Source organism: Sander vitreus, chromosome 7 (assembly GCF_031162955.1).
Source record: "Sander vitreus isolate 19-12246 chromosome 7, sanVit1, whole genome shotgun sequence".
NCBI lineage: Eukaryota > Metazoa > Chordata > Actinopteri > Perciformes > Percidae > Sander > Sander vitreus.
In genome coordinates, this window is record NC_135861.1 from 2,853,596 (window position 1) to 2,880,213 (window position 26,618).

Sequence of the window (26,618 nt, forward strand, 5' to 3'; positions counted from 1 at the left end):
TTCCTCCCTCGTCTCTGATCACACAATGTTCCACACAACTTCCAACATAATGTCAACATTGTAAGACAGTTTTATAAAATGCAGCTGCCTACTAATAAATAAAAACATCTCGAGTTGTGGAGCACACAAACATGTCACGTTTCCAACATGAAAAATGTAAAGAATGACCAATAACTCCCAGCAGACTGTCTTGGGTCATATATATTGTCCTCATTCTCTGTGTAACTGTTCCTTCATTTCATTTCATTTTTTTATTTATCTCGAACAATCAACAATGTTGCAAAACAAAAAAATTAAAACCACAAAAATAAAACGCAAACAATCAGAATTTACCAAAGACCAAAAAAATTATAATAAAAAAAGGATAAGTTCGAGAAGGAGCAGGCGGAAGCAAATAGCTTATTAGGTCCTGCCCCTACCTCACAAAATCATATTATTACAAAACAAATAGATATACAAATACAGCATACAATATTTCAATTCAATTTTATTTATAGTATCAAATCATAACAAGAGTTATCTCGAGACACTTTACAGATAGAGTAGGTCTAGACCACGCTCTATAATTTACAAAGACCCAACAATTCCAGTAATTCCCCCAAGAGCAAGCATTAAGTGTGACAGTGGCGAGGAAAAACCTTCTTTTAGGGAGAAACCTCAGACAGACCCAGGCTCTTGGTAGGAGGTGTCTGACTGTGCCGGTTGGGGGTGTGATGAACAGTGGCAATAATAGTCACAATAAAGATAATAGTAGTTGTAGTAGTTCATGGCATAGCAGGGCACTGCAGGGCATTACAGGATGTAGCAGGGCACAGCAGAGCATAGCAGGACGTAGCAGGACGTAGCAGGGTGTAGCAGGAAGTAGCAGGGCACTGCAGAGCGTAGCAGGACGTAGCAGGAAGTAGCAGGGCACAGCAGAGCATAGCAGGACGTAGCAGGAAGTAGCAGGGCACAGCAGAGCGTAGCAGGACGTAGCAGGGTGTAGCAGGAAGTAGCAGGGCACTGCAGAGCGTAGCAGGACGTAGCAGGGTGTAGCAGGAAGTAGCAGGGCACTGCAGAGCGTAGCAGGACGTAGCAGGGTGTAGCAGGAAGTAGCAGGGCACTGCAGAGCGTAGCAGGACGTAGCAGAGCATAGCAGGGTGTAAAAGGGCATAGCATGGCGCGGCGCAGGACCACAGGGACAGCTGCAACCATGATTTAGGTGCCACCCTAAGCCAAGGAAACATTCTGGGCGAAAAAAAACATAAGGACTCCGGGGAATAATCTCCCCAGAGCTAAGTTAGTAACAAGCATTTCTGGGACAAGGATGCACACAGATGGAAAGAGAGAGGAGAGAGGAGCTCAGTGTGTCAAAGGAAGTCCCCCGGCAGTCTAAAACTATAACGGCATAATTAAGAGAGACAGGTTAAGGAGAGGAGCCTGGTCGGGCCAGAACTCTCCCCTGCCGGATCGGGCTCTACAACATTTCAGGTCTTATAATAACTTATAACAATATACAACAATACCTTTACATTACAATTCCATTCCTATGTTTTGCTCTATTCTTTTCTGTATTGGTCAAGTACTGATTTCTTTAATCTATTTTTGAACTGAATGATATTATGGCTCTGCTTGATGTCATTGTTCAGTCCATTCCATAAGGTCACCCCACAAACTGAAACACACATGCTTTTAACAGCAGTTCGCACAAGAGGTTGTTTGAACATACAGTGTCCTCTTAGATGATTTCCCCCGTCTCTTTCATTAAACATTGCGCGTATATTACGTGGTAAATTATTTTCTTTAACTTTAAACATAAATTGTGCAGTTTGTAATGTAACAATGTCCATAAATTTCAGCAAATGTGAATTCAAAAACAGATGATTGGTGTGCTCATAATACCCGGTGTGATTTAGTATCCTGATTGCTCTTTTTTGCAATGTGAAAATATTTTGTAAGTTGCTTTTGTAGGTATTTCCCCAAACTTCCACACAATATAACATATATGGTAAAATAAGTGTGCAGTACAAAGTATGTTATGCATTTTGGTTCAATATGTATCTAGTTTTGCTCAATATAACAATACTCCTGTACCTTCCTCCTCCAGACGTCAGCCAACAGGAAGCAGGTGGAGAACATGGCCAAGAAAAAGCTGGACAACCTGATGAAGGAGTCCAAGATCCGAGACCGAGAAGACCCAGACAGCTTCACCATCGCAGCCCTCCCTCCTGCTGGGAAGCCCACAGACAAAAGTGGCTCGAAGGTAAACACAGATAGTTCCTGATCGTACCTTTTTCATTTCAAAACATATATATGGATGCATAATGTTGTTTTGCTGGCTTTCTGTAGGAAAAAAGAGAATGTCAGCCTTCATCCTTTTAACAGGAGCCAAACTTTGAACTTCCTCATTTACCAGTTCAGTTCAAAGCCCTGAGCAAGCTGTGACTGTGTATATAAGCATATGCATAGCAATATGAATACATTATTTGGATAAAAACAGATATTGCACTCTGAACAGATGCTTTATTTTATATATGTATATATATATATATATATATATGTATATATATATCAAAAGATCAAAGTTGATCTGTGAAATCCACTGAGATAAACAGTCACTGCTTATATCTTTACATCTTGCCTCGTGATCTCTCGATTCACTCTTTATCTTCACAGAGGTGTAGGTAGTTTTAAGTTCATCTGTTCATCTTCAATAACTTTGGAGTAAATCATCCATTTGCACCAGATATGCTCTCTGTGCAGGACACTGCACAGCTTGACACTTGACTTGTGTTATTTTACCTTATTATCTGATATTAAAGTGTAGTGATTTGAAAAAACTTTTATCCTTGCCAGTCCAAACCAACTTCATTTTCACGTGGACTTCTTCTGACTATTGACACATTTACATACTTTACTTTTTGCTGCTTTGCTTTAATTTAAGGTCAAATACAGATTGTGTTTTTGAGTTTGATTAAAGGTCCCATGGCATGAAAATTGTTTTTTAAGATTAATATGAGTTCCCCCAGCCTGCCTATGGTCCCCCAGTGGCTAGAAATGGTGATAGGTGTAAACCGAGCCCTGGGTATCCTGCTCTGCCTTTGAGAAAATGAAAGCTCAGATGGGCCGATCTGGAATCTTCTCCTTATGACGTCATAAGGGGAAAGGTTACCTCCCCTTTCTCTGCTTTGCCCGCACAGAGAATTTGGTCCACCCATGAGAGAGAGACATCATGGCTTACAAACGAGCGAGGGGACCACTAAGGCCTATATAAAAGACACTTCAGATACAGTATTAGGGGACCACAAAGGCCTATATAAAAGAGACTTCAGATACAGTATTAGAGGACCACTAAGGTCTATATAAAAGAGACTTCAGATACAGTATTAGGGGACCACTAAGGCCTATATAAAAGAGACTCATACAGATGACTAGGGCTATTAGGGGCTGAATCCACTAAGGTCTATATAAAAGAGACTTCAGATACAGTATTAGGGGACCACTAAGGCCTATATAAAAGAGACTTCAGATACAGTATTAGAGACCACTAAGGCCTATATAAAAGAGACTTCAGATACAGTATTAGGGGACCAGTGAGGTCTATATAAAAGCATCCAAAAAGCACCATGTCATAGGACCTCTAATTTAGGTACACAGCTCAATTATGTCATTTTGTATTTTGTGAAGTCTGAATATATATACAGTGGAAATGCAAATATGTTTGTAAATTTTATAACTCATGATGTTATAGTGGCCTATTAATTGTGTGAATGTGTGAAAAGCTATAAATGTAACGTAGAGGAAAGAGTGTGGACCTTGTGGTTGCTCACTTTCCCAAAATAAATGTGTTTCTTTCCAAATCAGCTCTCTCAGTCCACTCAAAGTCTTTTCCAATACTCAGCCTATTAGCATGGAAATACCTCTTTCACAATGAAATAGAGTCTTTCAAATGCAATTAGAATCCTCCAGCGTCTTTATGCATCTTTCCAAAACCAAACTAGCCCTCCATATTTATCCTGAATACTTTTCTTCTTTTATTGCCTAATTTTTTAATGACTCTTCTCAGTTGTCTTGGTTTTTTATGCTGTGTGATGAAGCAACGGCACATTTAATTTAATCTTACTGTAGATCAAAGAAAACAGTTATGGTGAAGGGATTTATGTCTAAGAGCAACCAGTTTGAATGTTATTGTTTAACTCATCCAAAACAAACCCTGAAAATAAAAAAAATATAGACAACACAAACACACCTCAGGGAGACTGACAGGAGGCAAACTAATCAGTACTTTTTTTGTCATTATCATCACGTTACAAATCTAAAAAATGTTTTCCTAACAAAAACATGCTATGTGTGTCCTCTGCTGTCAGGATAAAAGTGAGGATGGGACGGACACAGGGGACGAGGCTAATCCCAGCAGCAACAAGCGTACAGGGCGCTCCTTCATGGGCAGCTTCTCTAAACGCAAGGTTGGCCTTTTTATTCCTCCTATGCTCTCCGTCTTTCAAAGTCTGTACATCTACCCAATCTTCCGTGTGTGATGAGAACATAGACAAAAATATGCTTTCCAGTAGAGCCCGATATCGATACAAATATTTGGTGATTTAAAAATCCGATATTCCGATATATCGGCCGATATATATATATATATTTTTTTTTAAATCCAGAAATGCGTAACAAAACATAAATATAAATACCGATACCGATAGTTTGGAAAATGCCTAACATCGGCCCACCGATATATCGGTCGGACGCTGTGTCAGCGCTGCAGTATGGTCTAGTTGCACCTCCTATCTATTCTGGGATATTTCTTTAAACCAATCACAACTAGCGATGGTCAAATGAAGCTTCGCGAACCACTGCCTTTATTTTCCGAGCTCACTAGATGGCGCTCTCTGTTCAAAGAAAAAGGTTAAAGGAATGGCAATTCAGTGTGTTTTCAACCCTTTGTTGAACAGAGAGCGCCATCTAGTGAGCTCAAAAAATAAAAACAGTGCTTCGCGAGGCTTCATTTGACCATCACTAATCACAACCGTCCTGGGTGGCTCTGAGCCCCGGTGGCGGAGATAGTGTGCCGGATGTCAGGCCTTTTTTTTCACAGCAATGTACATCTGTTGAGCCAGACTAACATTTAATCACAAGGTGTTTCCCGTTAATTTGGTTGGAAAAGAGCAATGTAAAGCAGACCTTTTTACACATGAAGAGAACTTAACTCTCTTTCTTCTGCAGAAAAAGGCAAGCAAGCTGAAGAAGACATCGAGCTTTGAAGACACAGATACAGACCAAGAGAGTGCAAGTAGCACCTCCCGTGCCCCCTTGCACCACAGCAAGTATGCCACACGCACACGCACACACACACACATACGCACGCACACCTCTAGTACAGTATGTTATACAGACATGTGTGTTGTCGTCTCCTAAAGACGTGATGTTAACAGGAAAGTACAGTATGTCGTTATCAGCTTTGATGTAAATTATTGCACTTATTCATATTATCATATGAATATAATGGAGATGTTCATAGCTACATTTCAGGATTGCAATGCAACAAAAACAAACTGTTTTGTTGTGTGTGTATATAAGCATGAAGTCATACTTTCTTATGTTATCTGTCTGCTTAATTCCCCTACATGTGTTTACTCCATTGAGCTTTGAGCTTTGTTGGCCTTACAGAAAGAAGAAGACCATGAAGTTATCCAGGGCTCTGTCTGATCTGGTCAAATACACATGCTCTGTGGGTCTCTATGACATCGAGGCACAAGGTGAGCAGTCCTGTTCACTCAGCACAGTTAGCTTTACTCAAACTACTGCTCACCTGATGCTAACTGCATTAGGGTGGACAGAGCATTATATGGTAACTTTTAATTAAGAGAGCCTGCCCTTTAATATTGCACATAAAATATAGGGGTGTCACGATTTTGAATTTGAAAATGGATCGAAATGAGCTTTTGATTTTGACAATCAAAAGCAGGATCTGTGGTTCCCCCAGTTGTTGTTTTTTTTCTCTAACCTCCCCCACATACTTGTGCACGTCCAAAGGAAAACATTAACTTTACCTTTGAACTGGTATATTTTGTCTATCAGCAGTTTGGGAAGCCACTGTGAGGTAATTTTACCACCGGTTAATAAACCAGTGACATCACCGGTGATACCGATTACACAGCAAACGCACCACAGCTAAGCATCTCCGACTCTCCGGTTAAGCGTTTACCCAGAAGCACTGCTCATTTCCCTTCGGCGCCCATGTTAACTCTATATATAAATATGATGCTAACCAATTGGGCGGTTCAGACCGTAGCTCCCGCACTCAGCTCACGATCTAGTTTCTATTTCTTTCGAGACGCGAGCGAATCTGGCAAGAAAACACACTGCTAATCTATTACAGACAATATAAATATATTATGATATAAATTATTGGTTTCTGCACTTTTGCTTTTTACTTTGACACCAAATCCTCCGCCATCATCCTGTCGGTCTCGTCAGGTGATGAGTTAAATCCGACTCCTGCTTCTCTGCTGCTGAACGGATCGGAGAAGTCACATGGGCGCTGATACGCCAAAATGAACTAAATGGGTTTTATTTTCATTCTTTAAAAAGCAAAACCGCGCGGGGAATGCGTAATGTAATCTGTATGGCCGGTCATGTAACGGCGACTACCACAGCAAGCAGTTTAAATCTTCATAACTTGGTGTCAGCTCAACCCTACTTGATATAACATTTGAAGTTAATTGGGGTTTGCGAGCCTGATGAAGAAAACTAAGATGTCTTTGTGTTGCACCTGGCAGACAAATGCAGCTGGCAGGTGTCATCGCTCAGTGAGACCAAAGCCCACCAGGTGATGCAGCAGAAAGCTACGGCCTTCATCCAGTTCAACCAGCAACAGCTCTCCCGCATCTACCCGTCCTCTTACCGCGTGGACTCGTCCAACTTCAACCCACAGCCCTTCTGGAGCGCCGGCTGCCAGCTTGGTAGGAACTTGACTCAACCCACCGTGTGCTTCATGATTATTGTATTCAGAGTAGGGCCGGGCAATATATCTATATTATATTTCTTAGACATAGACATTTTGGATGTCTTAATTTCTTTATATGACACAAGTGTTGCCTTTCCTGGTTTTAAAGGCTGCATTACAGTAAAGTGATGTTGTTTTCTGAACTTACCAGACTGTTCTAGCTGTTCTATTATTTGCCTTTACCAACTTAGTCGTTGTATTCACATTATTGGTGATTATTTATCAAAACTCTCATTGTGTTAATATCAGACATGTCAGACATGTCAGACATGATCCATGCTGCTGCCACTGCTATTATTAATTCTGCCATTTTTGCCAAGACTGAACACTCGTTTTCTGTCGATCAGCTGCTGCGTTAAACCAGCACAGCACATTAAAGTGAATCATCCTGCCTGCTGACAATAATGAGGTGAACTGCTTTGATTTCAGTTGCACTCAACTACCAGTCGGAGGGCCGGGTCCTCCAGCTCAACAGAGCCAAATTTTACAGCAATGGCAACTGTGGCTACATCCTCAAGCCTGCCTGCATGTGTGAAGGTCAGTATATAGGAAATTACTCATTACTAGGGCTAGGTACTGAACTTAATACTTTTAAGGCACAGACCAAATTGCCTCCATAGTATTGTGTATTTAAAAAAATTCCTCGTCATTCAATACCCAGTGTCAATACCTAAGGAGTAAATGTCATCAGCCTCAGTGAGCCAATAAGCATGCAGCATGCTTTTACCAAGATCTAATAATGTCTGTGATTGGCGTTACACTTTGCAGAGGCACGCAGGAAAAACTACACAGAGACGGGGCTCATGTAGTAGGAGCTGAAAAATAAATTACATAATTTTAGTAGGAAATATAGAGTGAATTTTTAAAGTAGACCTCAGGAATACTTTAATCTTGTAATTCCAGTTTTGCACTGTCAGGCATGTAATCCATTATGTTTAGTGATGCTGCTTATGCTGGTTACGTGTGAGCATTACACTCTTTTTAGAAGATATCAATATTGTCTTATTAGAAGCATAGTTGGGTTTTCCGACACAACTTAGCCTACTCTCAAGGTGCATTGAGCCGGGAAAAACCTCTTCATTATTGTCTTATAAATTATTAATAATTTTTGCAATTTGCAGCTAATGACATTTGCAACCTCCATTATTATTTAAAAGAGCTGTCAAACGGTATTTCATTGATTATTTTGTGTGTTCTATTTGTTTTAAATGTTGTTTCAAAGGCCTTTCTAAAGATTTTACATGGACTAGCTGATTACAGTGGTTGTGATAAGTATGGTTAGTTTTGGAATTTCCGATTTAATTTTGTACGTGAAGGATCATAAATAAACAGTGGACTTCTTCTTCTTCCCATTGCAGGTGCCTTTAACCCCAATCTGGAGGACCCGATGCCGGGCCAGATGAAGAAGCAGCTGGTGTTGAAGATCATCAGTGGACAACAGCTGCCCAAACCCAAAGACTCAATGCTAGGAGACCGAGGAGAGGTAGGACACACACATCTGTACAACTGGAGTGTCTTTTTAAAGGCAATTAAACATACAGTATTAATATAAACATGACATAAACATGCTAAAAAAAGAAATATATCGGGAGAAATATTGTAATATATCCAATTGTAATGTGTTGTAGTAGTGTTGCTTGTAACTATTTTAGTTTTCTTGTAGTATGTGTTTGTGAAATATTTGCTGTTTTAAAGATCTCAAATACACTTTGATTGTTTAGTTGTTTTAGTAAAGAGTAAAGAATAATTTTGGTTTATCACAGCAGTTAAAAAAGTACCACCACTGCTAAATTATTAAAGGCACTCTGCATTGTAGAAACACAATTTAATAACCTCACTAGTCTTCAGTGTTGGGGTAGTTACTTAAAAAAAGTAATAAATTACACGTTACTAGTTACTTAAAAAAAAGAGTAATGCCTTAATTTACTACATAACTCACTGCTGAAAGTAACTAGTTACACTACTAGTTAAATTAATTTTGGATTACTCCATAACATCACCTGAGATGCACCATAACTTACTTGCCAAATAACAATATAAAGTTAAACCTCATGTATGCCCAGATCACCACAAACCTGTATTATAATGAGGACATACACAAGATCTCTCTTTTATGCTCTTTAATACCACAGAGCTGACGACAAAGTTGTGAACGTCAGCGTATCTGTCAAGAAGTACTGACGGTCGTCCGCTCGTCATTATCTGTATTTTGCCCAGTATGTTTCGGAAAGACGGCAATTCCACTGTCGAAACGGGCAACATTTCCTCCACTATGTATGCTGCCACAAGCTTATTTATCTCTGCTTTGTTTAATACAGTCTTGGCTGCTTGGCTGGTGTCGGCAACATGCTCTTCTCATCTGTGTCTCAGGGTCCGGGGGTCTTTAGCAACTAGCTTAGTTTGGATGTTGTGTTCGTGGTGGTGGAGAGGTGTTTGTGGTCTGGGCACAATTTACACTTTACAATCAAGTTTTTGTCCTTTTGCGCAAGTAATGGGCATACCTCCACCCCTCAAAAGACGTCTTAAGCGGTGGCTTTGCCATTTTTGTTTCGTCTACGCGGAAGAATCATGGTGTTATGCAAACATGAAAACGGACGTTTGATTTGTTATTCTCTCCTCACGTAAGGCAGATAATTGAAGAACCAGTAACGAGATAGTTATTTAATAAGTGACTGTAATGTGGATACACATACTGCGCATGCGTTGACAATTGGTTTGTACGCTGCTTACCCCACTCTAAAAAGTTACTCTTCTTCAGTTCACACACTATGCTTCAGAACACACTTTTTTATCCTAGTCTCTTATAAGTCCACCTTTAATCCGGTTCACCTATTTTAATAATTGGACGCCTGAATCACTGCCAAAAGTCGTATTTTATTCTTGCTACTGCTGCAGTGGCTAGAAGGCTACCGGCGGTCTGTTTTTAGCACTGGAAGCTAACAACCATAGCTAGCTGGATCCACTGGAAACCAAGCAAAGCCTAGCTCGAAACCTGAAGCATCATCTCTGCAGCGGGTCCACTACATCCTACTACAACAATGCCTGCTGTGACCTGCTGTGACCTGCTTTGACCTGCGATGACGGCGAGCTTCTCAGAAAGGCAAATAAAGAGATCTCCGGCCTTAAAGAAGACATCTGTTGGCTCTCGGACGAGCTCCAGACGAAGAACTCCCTGCTGAGCAGTTTCTCTACCCGTCTCCCAGTCCTGACCTGCTTCGTAGTGGCCAAGCACTCCAAAAAGCAGCCTAACTCAACCCTCACTACAATCATCAAACCTCCACTTATTAAAGAATAATGTATGGAATTAAAAAGTCTCTTGTTCTGCTTTATTGATCCCCCTTTTTTAAATGCCAATGGTCAGTCAGAGAGAGTTTTAGGAGTGCAATGATAAATCAGGGGAATTGTCTTTTAATACAGTCTCTAGGGAAAGCAATAAAGTGGGGTTTTACTAAGGGCTTCGTGTAGGAACATAGCAGTGTGTCAAGTTCACACCTTCACGGAATGGGGAATCAGATTGTTTCACAGTTTAAAAACTGCCAAACCACCGGGATATATTGTGGTCATTGAATGTCTTGGAGCAAGTGGTTAGAACAAGGCGATAACTTAATGCTGTGTAACGTCTTTCTGTCAGATCATTGATCCCTTCGTGGAGGTGGAGATCATCGGCCTGCCAGTGGACTGCTGCAAGGAGCAGACCAGAGTGGTGGATGATAACGGTGAGTTGATGGAGAGGTGAATTACTCAGGCTCATCTGTCTTCATAAACTTTGTGATCTAGTCTGCCTGTTGCCATAAAAATGCCCTGTATTGATTTAGTAATAGTGACTAAATCCCTAATGCAGAATTTATTATGTTCATGACAAAATATTTTTGCTTGCAAGTCTACATTAATCTAGAGTTAACCCAAGGCTGGTGTGCTTTAGGGCTGCTTCCATAATACCAGCCAATGCATGACTTAACTAAAAGTGAAAGCAGTATGATGTTTTTGGCGGGCCAGCCACGTAATCCAGGTTTCTCATAATAGAGTTTGACCTTAATCAGGCTACAATCCTTTCAACATAATTACATTATCCACCCAAAACAAAGCTATTTATGGAACATTTTTTAAGTGGTTGGAATTATTTTGGGTATAGGTTGTTTTATACTGTACAAGAATAAAAGTGAATGAGGCCTGATATGTCCAGCTGTGCTGACTACGTGCAAATACCAGCAGGAGTTACAGTGAGAAGGATGGGGGGAGCTATAAACAGGCTTTTTTTATATCTTAGATTTCCTCCTTGCAGCCATAAAGGTATATGTTGTACAGATAAGGTATAATCTAATTTCTCATGCCCACTTAAAAAGTTCAGAGATGTGAGGGCCTGCTAGCCAGGTGAGACCATCCAGTCAGCATCTATGACATAGAGAAATTGCACTAAACTTTTGGCTATCAGAAAAAAATCCGTATTTAATTTTCTCAGTCAGAGGTTAAACAGGCTTGAAACTTTCAGTCCAAGAGGGCAGCACTACACTGTTTCTCAGCCTAGTGAAAAATGTTACTCTTAAAACTGTGGAATTTTAGAGCAAAATCTATTCATTTCTGTGGAATCACTGGCCAGTGTTGGCTATAGATACTTGTTCTCGCTGACTACTGACTGCTATGTCCTGGTTTTTGTATGAGGAGAGCTGTGGTTTGTGGTTTACCTTTGACATGTGATTAATGTATGTATGTGCTGGTTAGAGCAATGCATCGTGTGTGTGTGTGTGTGTGTGTGTGTGTGTGTGTGTGTGTGTGTGTGTGTGTGTGCTGTCTGTATAGGTTCAGATCTATAATTGATGAGCTCAGCACGAGGAGACGTACACAGGCAGCACCTCTCAGTCTGCGCACACACACAAGCACACACTGAATAATTGATGAGTGCTGAGCTTGTTCTTTGACTGTCCTGGACCGTCCACTCTCTCTCCTCTGTCTCTATCACTCATTCGCTCTCCTCTTTTCTTGTTTTTTGTCCTGCCGTCTCTCTTCATTTTTCTTGCTCTTCCTCTGTCCTCCCTCCGCTCACCACACCGCTCCACCCATCCCTGCCCCGATCCCCCTCCTCCCCCCCTGCCTCTCTCCGGACGGTCCCGCAGGGTTCAACCCGATGTGGGAGGAGACTCTGGTGTTCACGGTCCACATGCCAGAGCTCGCCCTGGTGCGTTTCCTCGTGTGGGATCATGACCCCATCGGCCAGGACTTCATCGGCCAGCGCACCATCGCCTTCAACAGCATGGTTCCAGGTATGTTATGGTGAAGCACCTGCTTTTAGAGGGAACTGATGGCTACCTTCCACCTCACCCTCGTCTTCCACAGATCATGTCACCTCTAAAAGCATTCGTTTTGCATTGCGTCTCTAATGTTCCAGTGAGAAGTTAGAGGGTGAGGTGGAGGTTGATTTAAAGACAGGCATGGAACATTGTTGCCATTCTTTAATATGATTTAAATGATGCAGCTTGATCTGATAGATTCATTTCAAAAATGATGTTGCTACATTGGCCAAATATTAGAAATGGTTCTGAGTCCGGTACTGTTAGGCTCATTAATTTACATGTTGCATAGCAAATGCATAATTCATATTAAAGATTTCCTAATCCAATTCTCAAGATCATTGGACAGGTTACATTAACTTGAATATGGTCTATACAGCTGTGTCATATAGGTTGATATAAGTATTAGCTCTGGCTCATATTGGCAGATACCCAATATTAAATGACTGAACAAAACATTATCTTTACCGGGCCCACCAAATCCCATACCGATCAAACACAGTAAGATAGCTCACTGGCAATGTCTGTCTTTATTTGTAGCTCAAACACTGGAGAATTATTAGCCTGAACTAAGAGGAGAAGCCACACGACAGTGGCATGTACAGGCTTTACAAGCAGCCAAGTGTCCAATCCATACAGACTCGGACTTTCGCAACTGAAACATTCTTTGGATGCCAACTGCTTTTATTTTTAAATTAATCGAGTCATGTTGATGTATAGTTAGAGATTATTATTTTGATTTACATTCCAGAGAAAGTTTTTATTCATGCAGCATTTTACAGCTAGGAGACAAGACTAAGTTGGAGGTCTCATTAGGATTAATGGAAACGGAGAGGGTCATCTGCGTATAGACTGCTGCACTCGGCTAAGTATCAAGCCTCGAGGGACACCATACCTTAAAGTATTAAGATTACCTGTTATCTAGTGGGTTGTTTGTTAGCAACTGTTGTCTATGTTATAGACATTAAACATCAACAATAGAATGTTTGTTTCACTGCTGATTGATACAACATGTATTTATCTGTAAACCTTTCTATCTGCTTTGTTATGTTTGACTCACTGATATTGTGGTCCATCTGATGTGTGTGTGTGTTTCTGCATGGGTGCAGGTTATCGCCATGTGTACTTGGAAGGTATGGAGGAGGCTTCCATCTTTGTTCATGTAGCTGTGAATGACATCACTGGTAAGGTAGGTACCACTGAGGAAGCTACCTGAAAACATGTGAAAAATGTGTTACCTCTTTAACGTTACAGTGGCGGGCGCTGACGACATTTTGTCTTTCAGAGGCTGTAGAGGGCTCAGGTTTAAAGTTAGAATGAGGATATTGGTATTATACAGTATGAAACTAGAAGATGTAAGGATGGTACGCTCCACAGTTAGGCTACATTTTGGAGAGGGAAAAACTGGCATGGCCATTTTCAAAGGGGTTCCTTGACCTCTCACACAAAGATATCTGAATGACAATGGAGTCTCCCACTTTCCCATGCAGTTTGGTGCAAAAACCATGCAGTATTTCTCATGACGTACAAATATAATTTCTGCCTACTCTAAAACAGTGTATTTGAATATTTCTGCTTACTTGGGTCCCTAAACAGTCTTGGAGTTGCATAAATTGGGTACGACTGGAAAGCTGAGACTCTTATGGATTGAATGAACCCCCTTGTATTCATGTGTAATTATGTTAGTCCCCATAGTAGCCATTGTAGTGTGTAACCTTTTGAAACTTGAACTCACTTCGTAAAATGACCTGTTGTAGGATAATCACAACTTAATGAAACGTTACAACCACAAACTACAGACCGAGGGTCTTAGGTATATTGACAATAAGGGGGTTTTCTGAGCAGTTTCCAAAACGGAAGTGCTCGCCATCCGATCACCCAAAAATGCAGTTCTTACAGAAATCTCCAAATGTCGAAGGTTTTTTATACCAAATTACAGCATGGATTTTTCTGTAGTGTTCCTCCGTGTCTTAGTGTCTTAATGTGGTATTTCGGAGGAAGTTTTAACCATTTTTGCAAATTCTCAAGTGGTAAAAATAAGATTACATTTATCACCAAATCTGTGTAACAAATGGTATTGCAGCAATGTTTTGTGGGACATTTTTTACAGTGTAAAAAATTAACTTGTCGGTATTCTCTTGTGGACAACCTTTGTAATGGAGACACTGTTTCTAAATTACCTCAAACAAATCTTTGGCATTACAATATTTCTGCAAGTATCCAAAAATGGCTGATGTATCGGCCCGGCGGATTTATTGATGGCTTCTAGTGTCAATAAATGTTCAAGCATAAGATGATCAGGACTGTGCAGGTATTCTCAATCAGAGGAAGGCTTGGAAACAACATGGACTGTATCAAGTATCTAAAAATAATTCTGAATGGTTCAGGAAGCAAAAAAACTAGATGATCAGCTGTGTGATCTGTTTGATTTGTTCACTGATAGCTGCAGGGCTTTCTATTAGTGGACCGGCAGGACTGATGGTAATCATGTGTTTTCTACACATCATTTTCCTGTGACGGAAGAAGTTCTTGTTAAATGTCTAAGTGCAACCAGCCGTACAAAAGTTTTAAATGTAATCTAAAATTGGAAGTTTATATGTTTAAGTCAGAAACTGAACAAAGAATATTTACAGTACGAATCGGATGCCAGTGTTCGGTACGTGAAAGTTTGTAATACGTAGTGTTGTGGGCACACTTCAGTCAGCACAAAAAGATACCTAGCCCTATGACTGCTTTTTATGGCAATATTCTTGAAAAAAACAACAACAAAGAAATAAAAAAGAATGGAAATATTAAGATCAGACATTGTTGTTGATTAACTTTAAACCCAAAGGGATATTGATGTGCAGTGTGGGCACGATCAAAATCAAAACATAGTACAAGACAAAGCCCACACATGGTAACACCTAACACCAGTTACAGCATACAGTATATGGTTTAATAGAGTTATATGAAATTATAGGTTTATTTCTGATGTGTTTCACTTATGGCCAAACTTATGTATATACGGTATACTCTAGTGTTTTTTTCTGCCCCTTAGTTTTAATGAAAATGGAAATGTTAATGGTCCGGCATATAATGATATTTTAGACTATAGTTTGTTTCTAACTTTGTGTCAATAGTTGGTGTTTGTCCCTTTCGTGTGTCAATATGACAATGTCCCTGCGAACAAAGCCAGCTCCATACGGTAATAGTTTTCCCACTTTGGTGTCGAAGAACTTGACTGGCCTGCACAGAGCCTCCACTAACACCTTTGGGATGAACTGAAACGCTGACTGAGCATACATTTCAGCATAAACCATTGCTCAGCGGAATAGAAAATGTTGCTGTAGCAGATGTATTGACTGTGTGTATTATTACTGTTTTATCTGTCTCAAAATGTTATTCCTAGCTCATGAATAATGCAGTCGCTGCTATCACCACACAGACTTTGATTTTATTTCCCTTTGACCCTTTATTTTCAATGCACTCAGCTGTCTCCAACCATGCTGTAAATGACTGCCCTGTTGTTCACATTGTCCTTACTTTGAACTTCCTCTTTCTCAGCTGTTGCTGTGCGCCGCCTGTTGTGATTTCTCTCTTCTCCCCCCACCGCAGCCATTTTTTCTCTCTTTCATCCTCCCGCTTCTCTGATTTTCGCTCTCTTCCTGTGTCTGTTTGTGATTTCAGTGGACCCCTCTATTTCCAAACGCTCCATTTAGAGGCAGAACATTTTTAGGAGCCTTGAAGCGTCCACTCAAAATTCAGGTGTAGTGAGACCCAGTCGGCATCTTGCATGAGCCCCCCCCCCCACCTCCAGACAGACACACATACAGCCCCCTCTTGTCAGCCAACTATGCAAGCCTAAAATACTGCAAGGCCAACTCATGCCTCACATGAGTTATGAAGGCTTGATCTGCCTGCATTTTCATTGATGTCCCCTGCCCCTGCCCCACAAGTAGATCCAAAGTCATCAACCTACAAAGGATAGAGGAGAGGGAGATGTGAGTCAGGAAATCTGCCAGGCTGCAGTGACTCTGTAACTCTCTGGTGTTTTTTTGGCTGAGAGCATTTTGTCCTCTCGACTCAGGAGTTTTTTTCAGTGTGCTGCACTGCAGGGGTATTCAGTTCCAGTGCCTTTGAGGACATGTATTTTTCTTGTTATCGATTCCCTGTTTTTGTAATCATTTTGTCTGCTACTTCCTTTCTCTTCCCTAGGAAAACACTGCGTACTAGAGACACTTTTCTTGACAGTGGTGTATTGTCAGATGACTAAGTTACTTTTTTAGTTTCATTCCTATACCGTACATCATTTTTTTATTTTATTGTATCATAGCATTTCAGCATATCAGGGCAGTGTCTCATGAAAGTTGAAGGGAACAGTCTGACCTTTTAGAAAATATGCATTTGCCGTGTTACCCACACTGTAGACTCCCCAGGCATTATTCCAATTTAGATTATGGGTTTAGATCGCAACATCACTCACAGGCTTTTAGTCCAGTTCTTTTGTTCTTTTGTAGTCATTAGCTCATTGCATAATGGTGTGTGTCTAACATTTGCTGCATTATAATCAAATTATTATTCTTAAAGCATACTACTGTATGTTGCTAAGCTACACCCCTTGAGTATACCTGCCAACAGCCACTGTAGCTGGAGATGTAGCACTGGCTGGATGATGGTAACTTGTTAGGAAATAGCTCAGAATCTACAATTTATCTCAAGCAGCATGGCTCTACATATAGAGACCCATCAGTATGTTGGTCCAAACATAAATCCAGAATCAAATATCTTGGCAATGATTTGATGGGTTGCTCTAAACATTGGTAACAGTATTCACTGGAGCTGTTGGAACATGTATTGGGGATGTTGGAACACCCTGCCTCCAGTTTTTGACCTAAGCTAGGCTAAACATGCCTTGACATATCTCACTACTAGATAAACAGTGGTAAAACAACAATACATAACTTTCCATCTTGGGTAGACAAGTCTTTTCCCATAATGTTGGACTTCTGTTTTTAAGGTGAAAGGTTTTGCAGGCCAAAGGCACCTCAGGCAGCAGCACATAATATACTGAGTCTCCTGATGGTTTAATATTTGCCATGTTCAGTTTAGCCTACATTTCCCTTTTGTTTTCCCAAATACTACTTACTTACTACTACTACTATCTTGTCTTTTTGTCTGTACTGTTGCTTTCAAGTTGATTGTTTTCAAGTAAGCAATTCACCACAATGGTCTTCAACAGTCAGACTATTTGGATCTACTTCTTTCACATTGTTTGACACATTTGATAACACATAATGGTAAAGGTCTTAGGTAATATAATATGATGCCTTGTTCCACTAAAGGTCCAATGCCATTTACCAGATTGTCTGTCAATGTGAGTTTCACAATCACTGATGTCATTGTCTGAATGTCCTCATCACTGTCATCCTTTTTGCCCCAGTCTTCGTGATGTTTGACCATTACCATACAGCACCTAAAGGCACAGCAAACAAACAAAAAAGTGAAGCAAATAAGGCCAGCTTTAATACTGCTAATTGTTTATAAAATATAATAATTTGTTATGCACAAAAATTTTTAGTAGGAATCTGGATTTTTCTCCATCTTAAAGCCACTATTTTCAGCAATTTGATATGATTATAGCATCATAATTATTCTGTTGGCCTAGGTTTTTTATGTGAAAATTAGTCACTTTTAACCCATTACTGCTGTTCTAGTTGTCAAAACCGTTGTGGTTCTGCCACTAAGGAGCACCAGAATGGGGAATTTTCAATGCCTAGACACAGTGGTCATTGTAGTCACTGTATGTAGTTGTAGATGCAAACAGAGCCGGGGCTGCTCTTTGTGTGTTTACCTTTGACAGGTAGCTTCAAACATGTGTTGCTTTACTAATCATTTACTAATGGGACTACAGTTGCTGTATACAGATAAGAAGGTGCTCAAAATGACAGACTAACATTTTGAATCCAAGTGGAATTCAAAGCTAGGCTGCATGGATTACAGCTTAATGATGATATTAAAGAGTGAATGATCATTCACATGTTATTACAGGAAATGTCTTAGGTAAATGGATAATGGTTTGTAAGCATGCTCACTGCACAAAAACTGCACATATATAATTGCAATAATGCAGTGTGGACTAGTGCCACATGCATTATGGCAAACATTGTTCTTGTATGAACTGTGTAATTTATTCATTTTGGTTTAAGATTCTTTGTGTGTTTGACGATAATGTTTTGTTGTGTTTTTGTCAGGCCAGAGCAGCCAGCGGTATAAAAGGGCTGTTTCACAGAAACCCAAAGCAGTCTTCCCTGGACAGCCATGCTGCTGCGCAGCGCAGCCGTAAGCACCCGTTCGGTGCCCACCTCCTGCGCCGCACTGCCAGCGCACCAACCAAAGGCCAGCCCAAAATCAAGGGCTTCCCAGAGAACGCCATCGACACCAAAGACTACAGCTCAGAGGGTGCTAGTGAAGAACGAGAGTCCGAGGACAGGGACAAGGCCTCTGCTGCCACCTCTCACCAGCCCACACCGCCACAAAACCGCAACAGTGAATCACTGGCATCCCACCAAGCTAACGGCCCCTGGGAGCGTCCTGACACTAATGGGGCTATTCACCCTGAGGAGGGTAAAGGTAAGAGCCCTCTTTTTGCTCAGAGAAGACCCACAACTGAGCCTCTGAAATGGGCCAGTCGGCTCCGCTTTCATGACCCATTGGACGCGAAGCCAGGGGTGTTTGCCCGTGTCACACTTAATAGCTCGGGCAGGGTGGGGATGTCATCAAACTGTATCACATGTGTGATCAGCTCCAAGGAGAGTCCAGAGGCTGAAAGAAAGGGTCAGGTTAATAAAAGGCAGGGATGCAAGTCCGAAATAGCAGATGAGGAGAAACAGGAGAGAAGTAACCCCACCTCCTCAACCAAGAGCCAAGTTCAGCCAGAGCCTGTAGCTAAACCCCAGTCCCTTGCTGCCCAGACAGAGGCACAGCGGTCTCCTCCCCTCCCCGAGTCATGCGCGGAGGCCCAGGTTCAGTGTTCACCCAAGGGTCTCCTCAAGTCTATCCCCTTCCCTAGATCCAAAGCCAGGCAAACTCTGGGTGCCCAGCACATCCGGCATCAGCCTGACGCATCACAGAGGAACGCCCGATCCTGCAGCGTTCCCCGAAGACATTCCCTCAACACTTTAAAACCAGCGCACAGCCTCACACCAGACTGCAGGACCAACCTCCACTGGCAACAGGCAACAACCCCCAACTATGGCGCTGTTTGCAGCTCAACGTTTGCCACGCTCACAAACGGCAGTGCGAATGAAGGTCTGTCACTCAGTGACAGTAGCAGCTGTGAAAGCTTTGGCAGTCTGAGTAGCTTGGAGTCGCCTCCTATGCTGCCTCCATGTTCTGTCCTCGACAGCCGCAAGAGGGCTGTAGGCACCCTACAGCGCGAGATGAACGCCCTCTTTGCCCAGAAAATGGAAGAGTTGCGCCATAAGTCCCCCATGTTCTTCGCTGGTAAGATGATTGTGAGACAGCATTAGCAAAAAACCCGGTAGCTGCTGTGTCGTGGCTGTAGAGGGCCTGTAGACTGTAGACTTCCAGTTAGCCCCCATACATGCCAAGACCATTACTGTCAGAAAAATCCCGGTGTACCTATAGGTAAGATGCACCTTGTCATCCCATGTGTCCCTGATAGTTTGTTGCCATGCCATTGGTCCATCGGCCTATTATTCAGAAGTCCCAATAGTCCACAAAATGTCCCATTGGACCGAACGTCCATTAGTCCAACGGCCCGTTACACTGGTATTCCGAAAATACTCCCTCTCCCTGGAGTTTTTTTCCTCCTAATATATTATTGTAATTTGAGTGCTCATTTTAACCCAAACCGTGATCTTTCCCTAAGTTTTTTTTTGTGCCTAGCCAAACCTTAACAACAGTGTTGTTACACCATTAAACCTAATTATTTTTTAAGAAGCATGTGAGACCACCACAAAATACACTTAATATGTTCAGGGAAAAGGACAACAGATGTAGCCTAATCAAAAACGCCTAGCCAAACCATAAATAGTGGGGCTAAGAAACAGTTGAAGACTTAATTTGCCTTGTCGTCATTCATTTAAAATGTGAATTCAATGATCAAACCCTTTTCACATTTCATTCAGTTAAAATGTATCATGTTTCACAACGCACAACTCTGATTTAATGAATGCATTTTATAAAAATTGCAATGGCATGCTTACTGGCAGTGTTTCGGGATGTCAAACAGTAACGTTACACATCTTACTTTAGTTTATTTCACTTTGTTCCCAGAAGAGCTGTTAAAGTTCCTATCGGCTGAAATGAAAAGTCTTTCTTTGGGAGTCCTACAAAGACATCTGTAATGATTTAGGAGTATTATCTGTGTAACAGGGAACCCAGATCTGTTAATGGAGTACAGAAAGTAGTACTTGACTCCCAACTACTCCAGTGTGCATTTCCGGGAACAATGGGTCTTCGGAACAGTGGGCTCTTGCTTTTGGGATAGCGGTCCGCCCTACTAATGGGCTCCAATGGGCCGTTGGACAGATCTAAATTCCCAGGTGTTTCTTTTCATTATTATCAGTTAGAGTTCAATTCTAGCTTTTGTAGCTTTCACCTAAGCACTAATTACTGATTCCTTTTTTAATCAGTTGATTATAATTTTTGATTTTTTTTTCTCCTCCATTTTCTGTTCTCTATGCCTTTTTAAAATACTGTTTCTGATACTACCCCCATGCTTGACAGACGAGGGAAGTGGTAAGTTTTTAACCTGGACATTAATAGAATTAGGTTAAACTTTTATTATATAACCCAGTTATTTTGATGCATATAGTCTTAAGCAACATAATTACAGAAAACTTCCCCCTGCAGGCGGTTACCACAAGTGGTGCAACAGTTTTCCAAACTCTTTGGTACAGGCTGTATAATTCAGTATAACCTGTGAACCGAATTAATGACAAATAAAAAAGTCAGTCTGGTTCTGGGCTTGTGTGTGTATAGACAAAAGTGTGAGCTCCACCTGGAAAGCTTTGACAGTGTGTTAGGTGTTATGTTAGCTTATGTTAAGTTATGCTAGTTATCAAGGGTTCTCTGTAAACTCCTCATTGGCTTACACTTACAAGAAAATATATAAATAAATAAGGCCTTAAAATTACGTATTACTTCTGTAAATTAAGTCTTTTTTCTCTTACACAGACTCTAATTCTCAGTGAGAAATATTCATGGTGACATTACAGTTCAAACTTATAAAAGCCGATACTGGTTAGGGTATACACTGCATTATTGGGCTGCATCATACTGAAAATGTATTCTAATATTTTGTCTCCTTTATATATTTATATGGAGGAGGTAAATAAATATCAATATAATGCAGTCCAATCCACCATCACAAACTACAGCCTCTAACAAGCTAAAGTAACGTGACAAGTGTAGCAGTTTACATTCTATATAAGTGTTGAAATGGACAGTATTTGGAGGAAAGGATCTACAACAACTGGCTGAGCACTGGATGTCACAAGGCAATACATCTGTTGTGAAAACCCCACTTCCTCCTTCACATGACATATTTCAGAGGGAGTCCAGTTCCTGCTGAACACCAGCTGCTCTACCCAAACCCACTCCCCTTCAGCCTCTCGCAGTTTATCATGTGATGGTCATCTGTGTTTTTAGTATCAGAATGAATCTAGCGGGGATAACCAAGTATGTTTAGGGAGTTGAATTTCAGTTTTCCGGCCTCGTTACAATAGCTGATGTGTGCTGACATCTGTTAGTCATGTGATGCTGGCAGATACTGTACATGTTAGTAAATCATACGATAAACCTCGTCTGCTGGTCTGTCTTGGCAGCTTTACCTCTCGTCTTTCTTTTTGGTGTAAAATAAATGCTGTGATGTTTGTTCTCATGTCGATTTGGAGATCAATTTGCGATAACTTCTTTCTCTGTCCTGTAAGCTGTTTCCTTGCCTCCATTCTCCCTCTTCTTTCCAGTTTTGCTAAACTCCTTTTTCCTCTCTGTCCCTTTTGCACGCTCTCTCTGCTACTAGTGCAGAATTGAGGGGATGACCAGAGCCAGGTAAACCGCTCAATGCATATAACCTTTAAATACATCCTGTGCACCTCCACTTCACCCATCAGTCTCTGTGTCTCACCAGCCTGCTTCTCTCATGTGTCTCCCATATGTCACAGCTGTGGGGGGTTGGCAGATGTTTCAAATCCATACTCGTCTCTATTTTCACATACTCTTGAAATTGCTCAAAAACTCAAAATGACATCAGTGGAAGGGTCGAGAGCACCACGTAAGCTTTGTCTGTTCACATCTTTGAATAGGGGTGCATTTCCAGACACTCACTGTGGGCGAGAGGAAAATAAGTCATGACAACTTTGTATTGTGCACAGACTCTTATCACTTGTCACTGTCTTGTGGCCTGTACATTGTTCCTTTTTTTCATAATAATACCATTGTACTCTCCCTGTAAATTGCTGAGATCTGGGAACACAGTGACATCACTTAAGAGAAGTCTTATAGGTCAAAAAATTCAACATTTTCACACAGTAGTTAAAGGTTCTAAACTGATTCTTTTGAAGAGAAAATGAACGTGAATTGGAATGTTGTAAGCACATACTGTTAGCACTTTTATAGCCAAAAGGCTTTCAGTGGCCATGAAGGACATCAATGACAGTTCTTTGTTGTCTGTCTTTCCACAGATTGTTCCACAGTGCAGAGACCAGCTCCTACACTTAACTCTGACAATGCCAGAAACACACGCGTCATCCGCTCTGTCTCCACTCCAGAAAACAGCCTGTCTTCAAATCACTTCTCATCTACACCACTGCACTCACCATCCACAGCAATAAATGCAAACTCTCCATTGAAAGCTCCTTCAAACGGGGTGGTATACAGTCCTATCAAGGTGAGCGGAAACCCTAAGAAACCTCCTGCCCTCTCCAGAACAACGTCACTCCCTATGACAAACCCTGCTGAGAAAACTGTCCCATCACAGTATCGTCAAGACATCCAGACTAACAGAGGCACTCATTCATTCATGGAGCACACACCAAACCAGAGAGAAAACCAAGAAACTCTGTCAGAAAAGAAAAATGATGCAGAAGGGTTAAGGTCTGAGCCTAGAGTGGAGCCTCCTGCTGCACCAGTGTCCACTGGAACCCCTCCGGTCCCTGCAGCTCAGACAGGCCAGGCCAGGAGAGCACTGTTTAGCAATCTGCCATCGCACGCACCAGTAAGAAGAACAAAAAGTTTGGGCCACGTTCTGGTGGCTGTAGCCTCAGCTGGGCAGGCCCAGTCGGCAGTGCCAGAGGTCTGCACGGACGCTACCATGAACGATCGCCTTTGGAGCAAGCTGGAGCCAAGCAGCCACCGAGACAGCATGTCCTCCTCCTCGAGCATCTCTTCCAGCGACACCGTCATTGACTTGTCCCTGCCTAACCTGGCCAGGAAGAGCGTCACCAGCCTGCCCCCAGCCAGCAGCGCCTGCGACCCTCACTGGGTCACCTGCCGTCGCTCAGCATTAGTCGCCTACGATGCCCTGCGAGTCAGCAAGAGCAAGTCAATCCCCAATCTTCAGCAAAGCGAGTGCGCCAAAGATGAGCTTAAGCCCCGCCCCCTGCAGCCCCCCCAGGATGTTTCTGTGGACTCACCCAGCAGACTGACTCAGAGGAGGCACACCTGGAGCCGGCTCTACATGGAAGGGCTCAAGCAGTCATCGGCCAGCAGGCCTTCCCCTGCGGCTACAACCCCAACAGCTACAGCTTCCATGTCCAAAAGCCTTGGGGATCTGACATCTGACGACATTTCCTGTAACTTTGACAGTAAGTACCGCAGCATCAGCCGCAGCTTCATCGTTAGGCCAACCAGGGAGCAGCTCCGTAGGGGCAGCCCGCAGAAGTCTCGGCAGCCCAGCGACCTCACAGAGCAACTACGGAAGCTGACTGATGTGAAGCCCCTGACTGCGAGCGACTTTGCCCCAGAAAACAGGCCGAACGAGTCACAGGAGGAGTTTGTAGATGAGACCCTGATGCGAAGGACCTCCTCGAGGAGCCAAAGCAGGGTGCGCTACATTGCAAACAGGGCCAAGAAGGCCCAGGAAAGGCAGAAGCTCCAGAGCCTGGCCCAGGGCAGAAGTGCAAGCTTTAGCCTTACTGGTATCATCGGCAGTGGAAGTATTGCTAGCCCCATTGAGGAGCGGGGGAACCCCGAAGGCGCGTGTTGCGTGGCCCAGAGTCCCTGCACCAGCCTGGACCTGCTGGGTCAGCTCACCCCCCTAGAAACCCCCTCCCCGAGACAGTCCCAGTCCTCCCCAGACCCTGAAAACAATGAAGTCTTTTTCATGCTCAAACTCTAAGAACTGGCGGACTTGGAGCTGAGTGTGAGAGCTAGACACTTGGAATACAGTCCAGTTTTTCTCAAGCAGGTTTTTTGTTTTTTTTAGAAAAAGTTTAATATCTTGCAGAATATCTCACAAATTATTTCAACATCTTACAGAAAACTGTGCTCCACTGAATTAGTGATCCATGAACAATCAATTCTACATCTGGAGGTTGTGCAGATCCATTTTTTTTAACCTGTGCATTCAGAAAACATTGTCCTGAAGCTGCTGGACAGCAGTTCTTCTCCAAGCAACCTCGACTGCTCTGCCATCTGTTTGCTCCAAATGTTAGATACATGCCAGAATGTATTTAGTGAAAGATACCGTTTTTATATAGCTGTTTATGTTGACAGTGATCTACTCTCATGTTTAATTATTTTTTGTGGAACATTACATGAGCGTACAGTAGCAACAGATCCCAACTAGAGGACAGGATATTAGATGACCCACCCTGTTTATCTAACGTGAACTTTTATGGTATATTTTAACAGAGTTTAAAATGAGATACTTCATGCCAAGGCTTTATCAGCCCATCCATCAGCAATATTTAGAAAATGATGGCATGGGATCTTATTAAAGTTTGTTTGACAGTTTGATGCTTAAAGCGGAGGCTTGTCTCCTGTCTTTGCTGAAAAAAAAGGAATTATCACAATACTGGATAAAATGTCTTCATTTTTTTAGTACTCTTTGTGTAGTGGTTACATTGTTATTGAACCAAACTGCCAATATTCACAAACCTTCATGATTTGTGGCATGTCACAGCACTGAGATGATGTACTTTAAAGCAATGCTAGAGTACTGCACTCCCTTTTTTTCAGTTGACTGCATGTCTTTTATGCACTGTAATGTTTATCCTACGGCTGTGTTTTATTTTACAAAGACTTTTTATATAAAGATTTGTTAATACTCTAAACTTTTTCGGAATCATCTGACGTTGGTCCAAACAGCATCATGTCTGAAACCCTGCGTTCTTATTGGTCCGTGGTACTAATACAAGATGAAATAGATCTGTATCGAAGCACGTTTATTTGTCCACCTGCTGTACTGTTTGCACTGCCCGTGCCAGTTGTTTGTGCAAATTTTTAGGGACAATATTTAATTCAAGACAATGTGTAATTATGACCTGAATAAATCTCAAATTAATATTATTAGACATTTCACAGCTCATTTATTTCATTTACACTTAATCTACCAACAGCTGTCTTAGTTCAGAGACAAAGACAAGTTGTTCAACCAATGAAATTGAGCTTTATACAAGCTGACATGTAAAGCCCTTTAACCTTGGTTTTGGCAGGGTCTGCTCGCTGCTCTAATTTGGACTCTGCGTGGGTCTGTGTTTACCAGCCATCACCTCTCTCAACCTCTCTGGCAAAAAAAAAAACCCAGACCCCCTGCAGGAAGGGAGAATGTTCCAGAACAAAGACTTGAGGCCGCACAAGAGACGACAAACTTAACCAGTTGTTAAGGTAGAAAAAAAAACATCTCTTCAGTGTTCGCTTGCCACCCAAGAATAGATTATTAGACCACAAAACTATTTAGTTTGAATTTCTTAGACCCTAGATTGTTGTATGTGGAATAAAATCCAGTCATACTTTAGAAGGTTTTGTATTCTGTTTCCTTTAGAATCGAGTTCTTGGCAAAATTGAAACCCATTTGAAAAGCATGTATGCTCTGGGACACAAACTATCCAATGAAACGTAATATAATGATAACAATAGTAATAGCACCTTTTTGAGGAAGCGGAACATGTGTATCAGCTACCTTTGACAAGCTGTAAGCGATGAAGTCTTTTTCTCAGGGCACGGATTTGTCAGTCAAAGGTTTGTCCATTGTCATGGCCATGGTTTCCTGATGGCCACCTCTGGTGAGCCGTCGGACACTGCCAGGCCTTTTCCTCTGCTCTGTAAGACTTTGTGAAGCACGACATGCTCATTTAAGCGCCACAGACTCTGCTCCAGCCAGCAGACAAACACAA

General features: G+C 41.8%; 1 protein-coding gene across 1 annotated transcript in view; it reads left to right on the forward strand.

The window, feature by feature from the left end:
- Nucleotides 1-25,791, forward strand: part of plch2a (phospholipase C, eta 2a) — a 214,598-nt gene extending 188,807 nt beyond the window's left edge. The window contains exons 12-23 of the mRNA XM_078254204.1: nucleotides 2,087-2,242; nucleotides 4,347-4,445; nucleotides 5,206-5,306; nucleotides 5,650-5,738; nucleotides 6,762-6,944; nucleotides 7,418-7,525; nucleotides 8,347-8,471; nucleotides 10,620-10,704; nucleotides 12,100-12,246; nucleotides 13,383-13,462; nucleotides 18,507-18,885; nucleotides 22,965-25,791. Of these exons, the coding sequence (XP_078110330.1) occupies nucleotides 2,087-2,242; nucleotides 4,347-4,445; nucleotides 5,206-5,306; nucleotides 5,650-5,738; nucleotides 6,762-6,944; nucleotides 7,418-7,525; nucleotides 8,347-8,471; nucleotides 10,620-10,704; nucleotides 12,100-12,246; nucleotides 13,383-13,462; nucleotides 18,507-18,885; nucleotides 22,965-24,619 (3,207 nt within the window). The 3' untranslated portion in view covers nucleotides 24,620-25,791. The remainder of the gene's footprint in view (nucleotides 1-2,086; nucleotides 2,243-4,346; nucleotides 4,446-5,205; nucleotides 5,307-5,649; nucleotides 5,739-6,761; nucleotides 6,945-7,417; nucleotides 7,526-8,346; nucleotides 8,472-10,619; nucleotides 10,705-12,099; nucleotides 12,247-13,382; nucleotides 13,463-18,506; nucleotides 18,886-22,964) is intronic.
- Nucleotides 25,792-26,618: the final 827 nt, after the last annotated feature.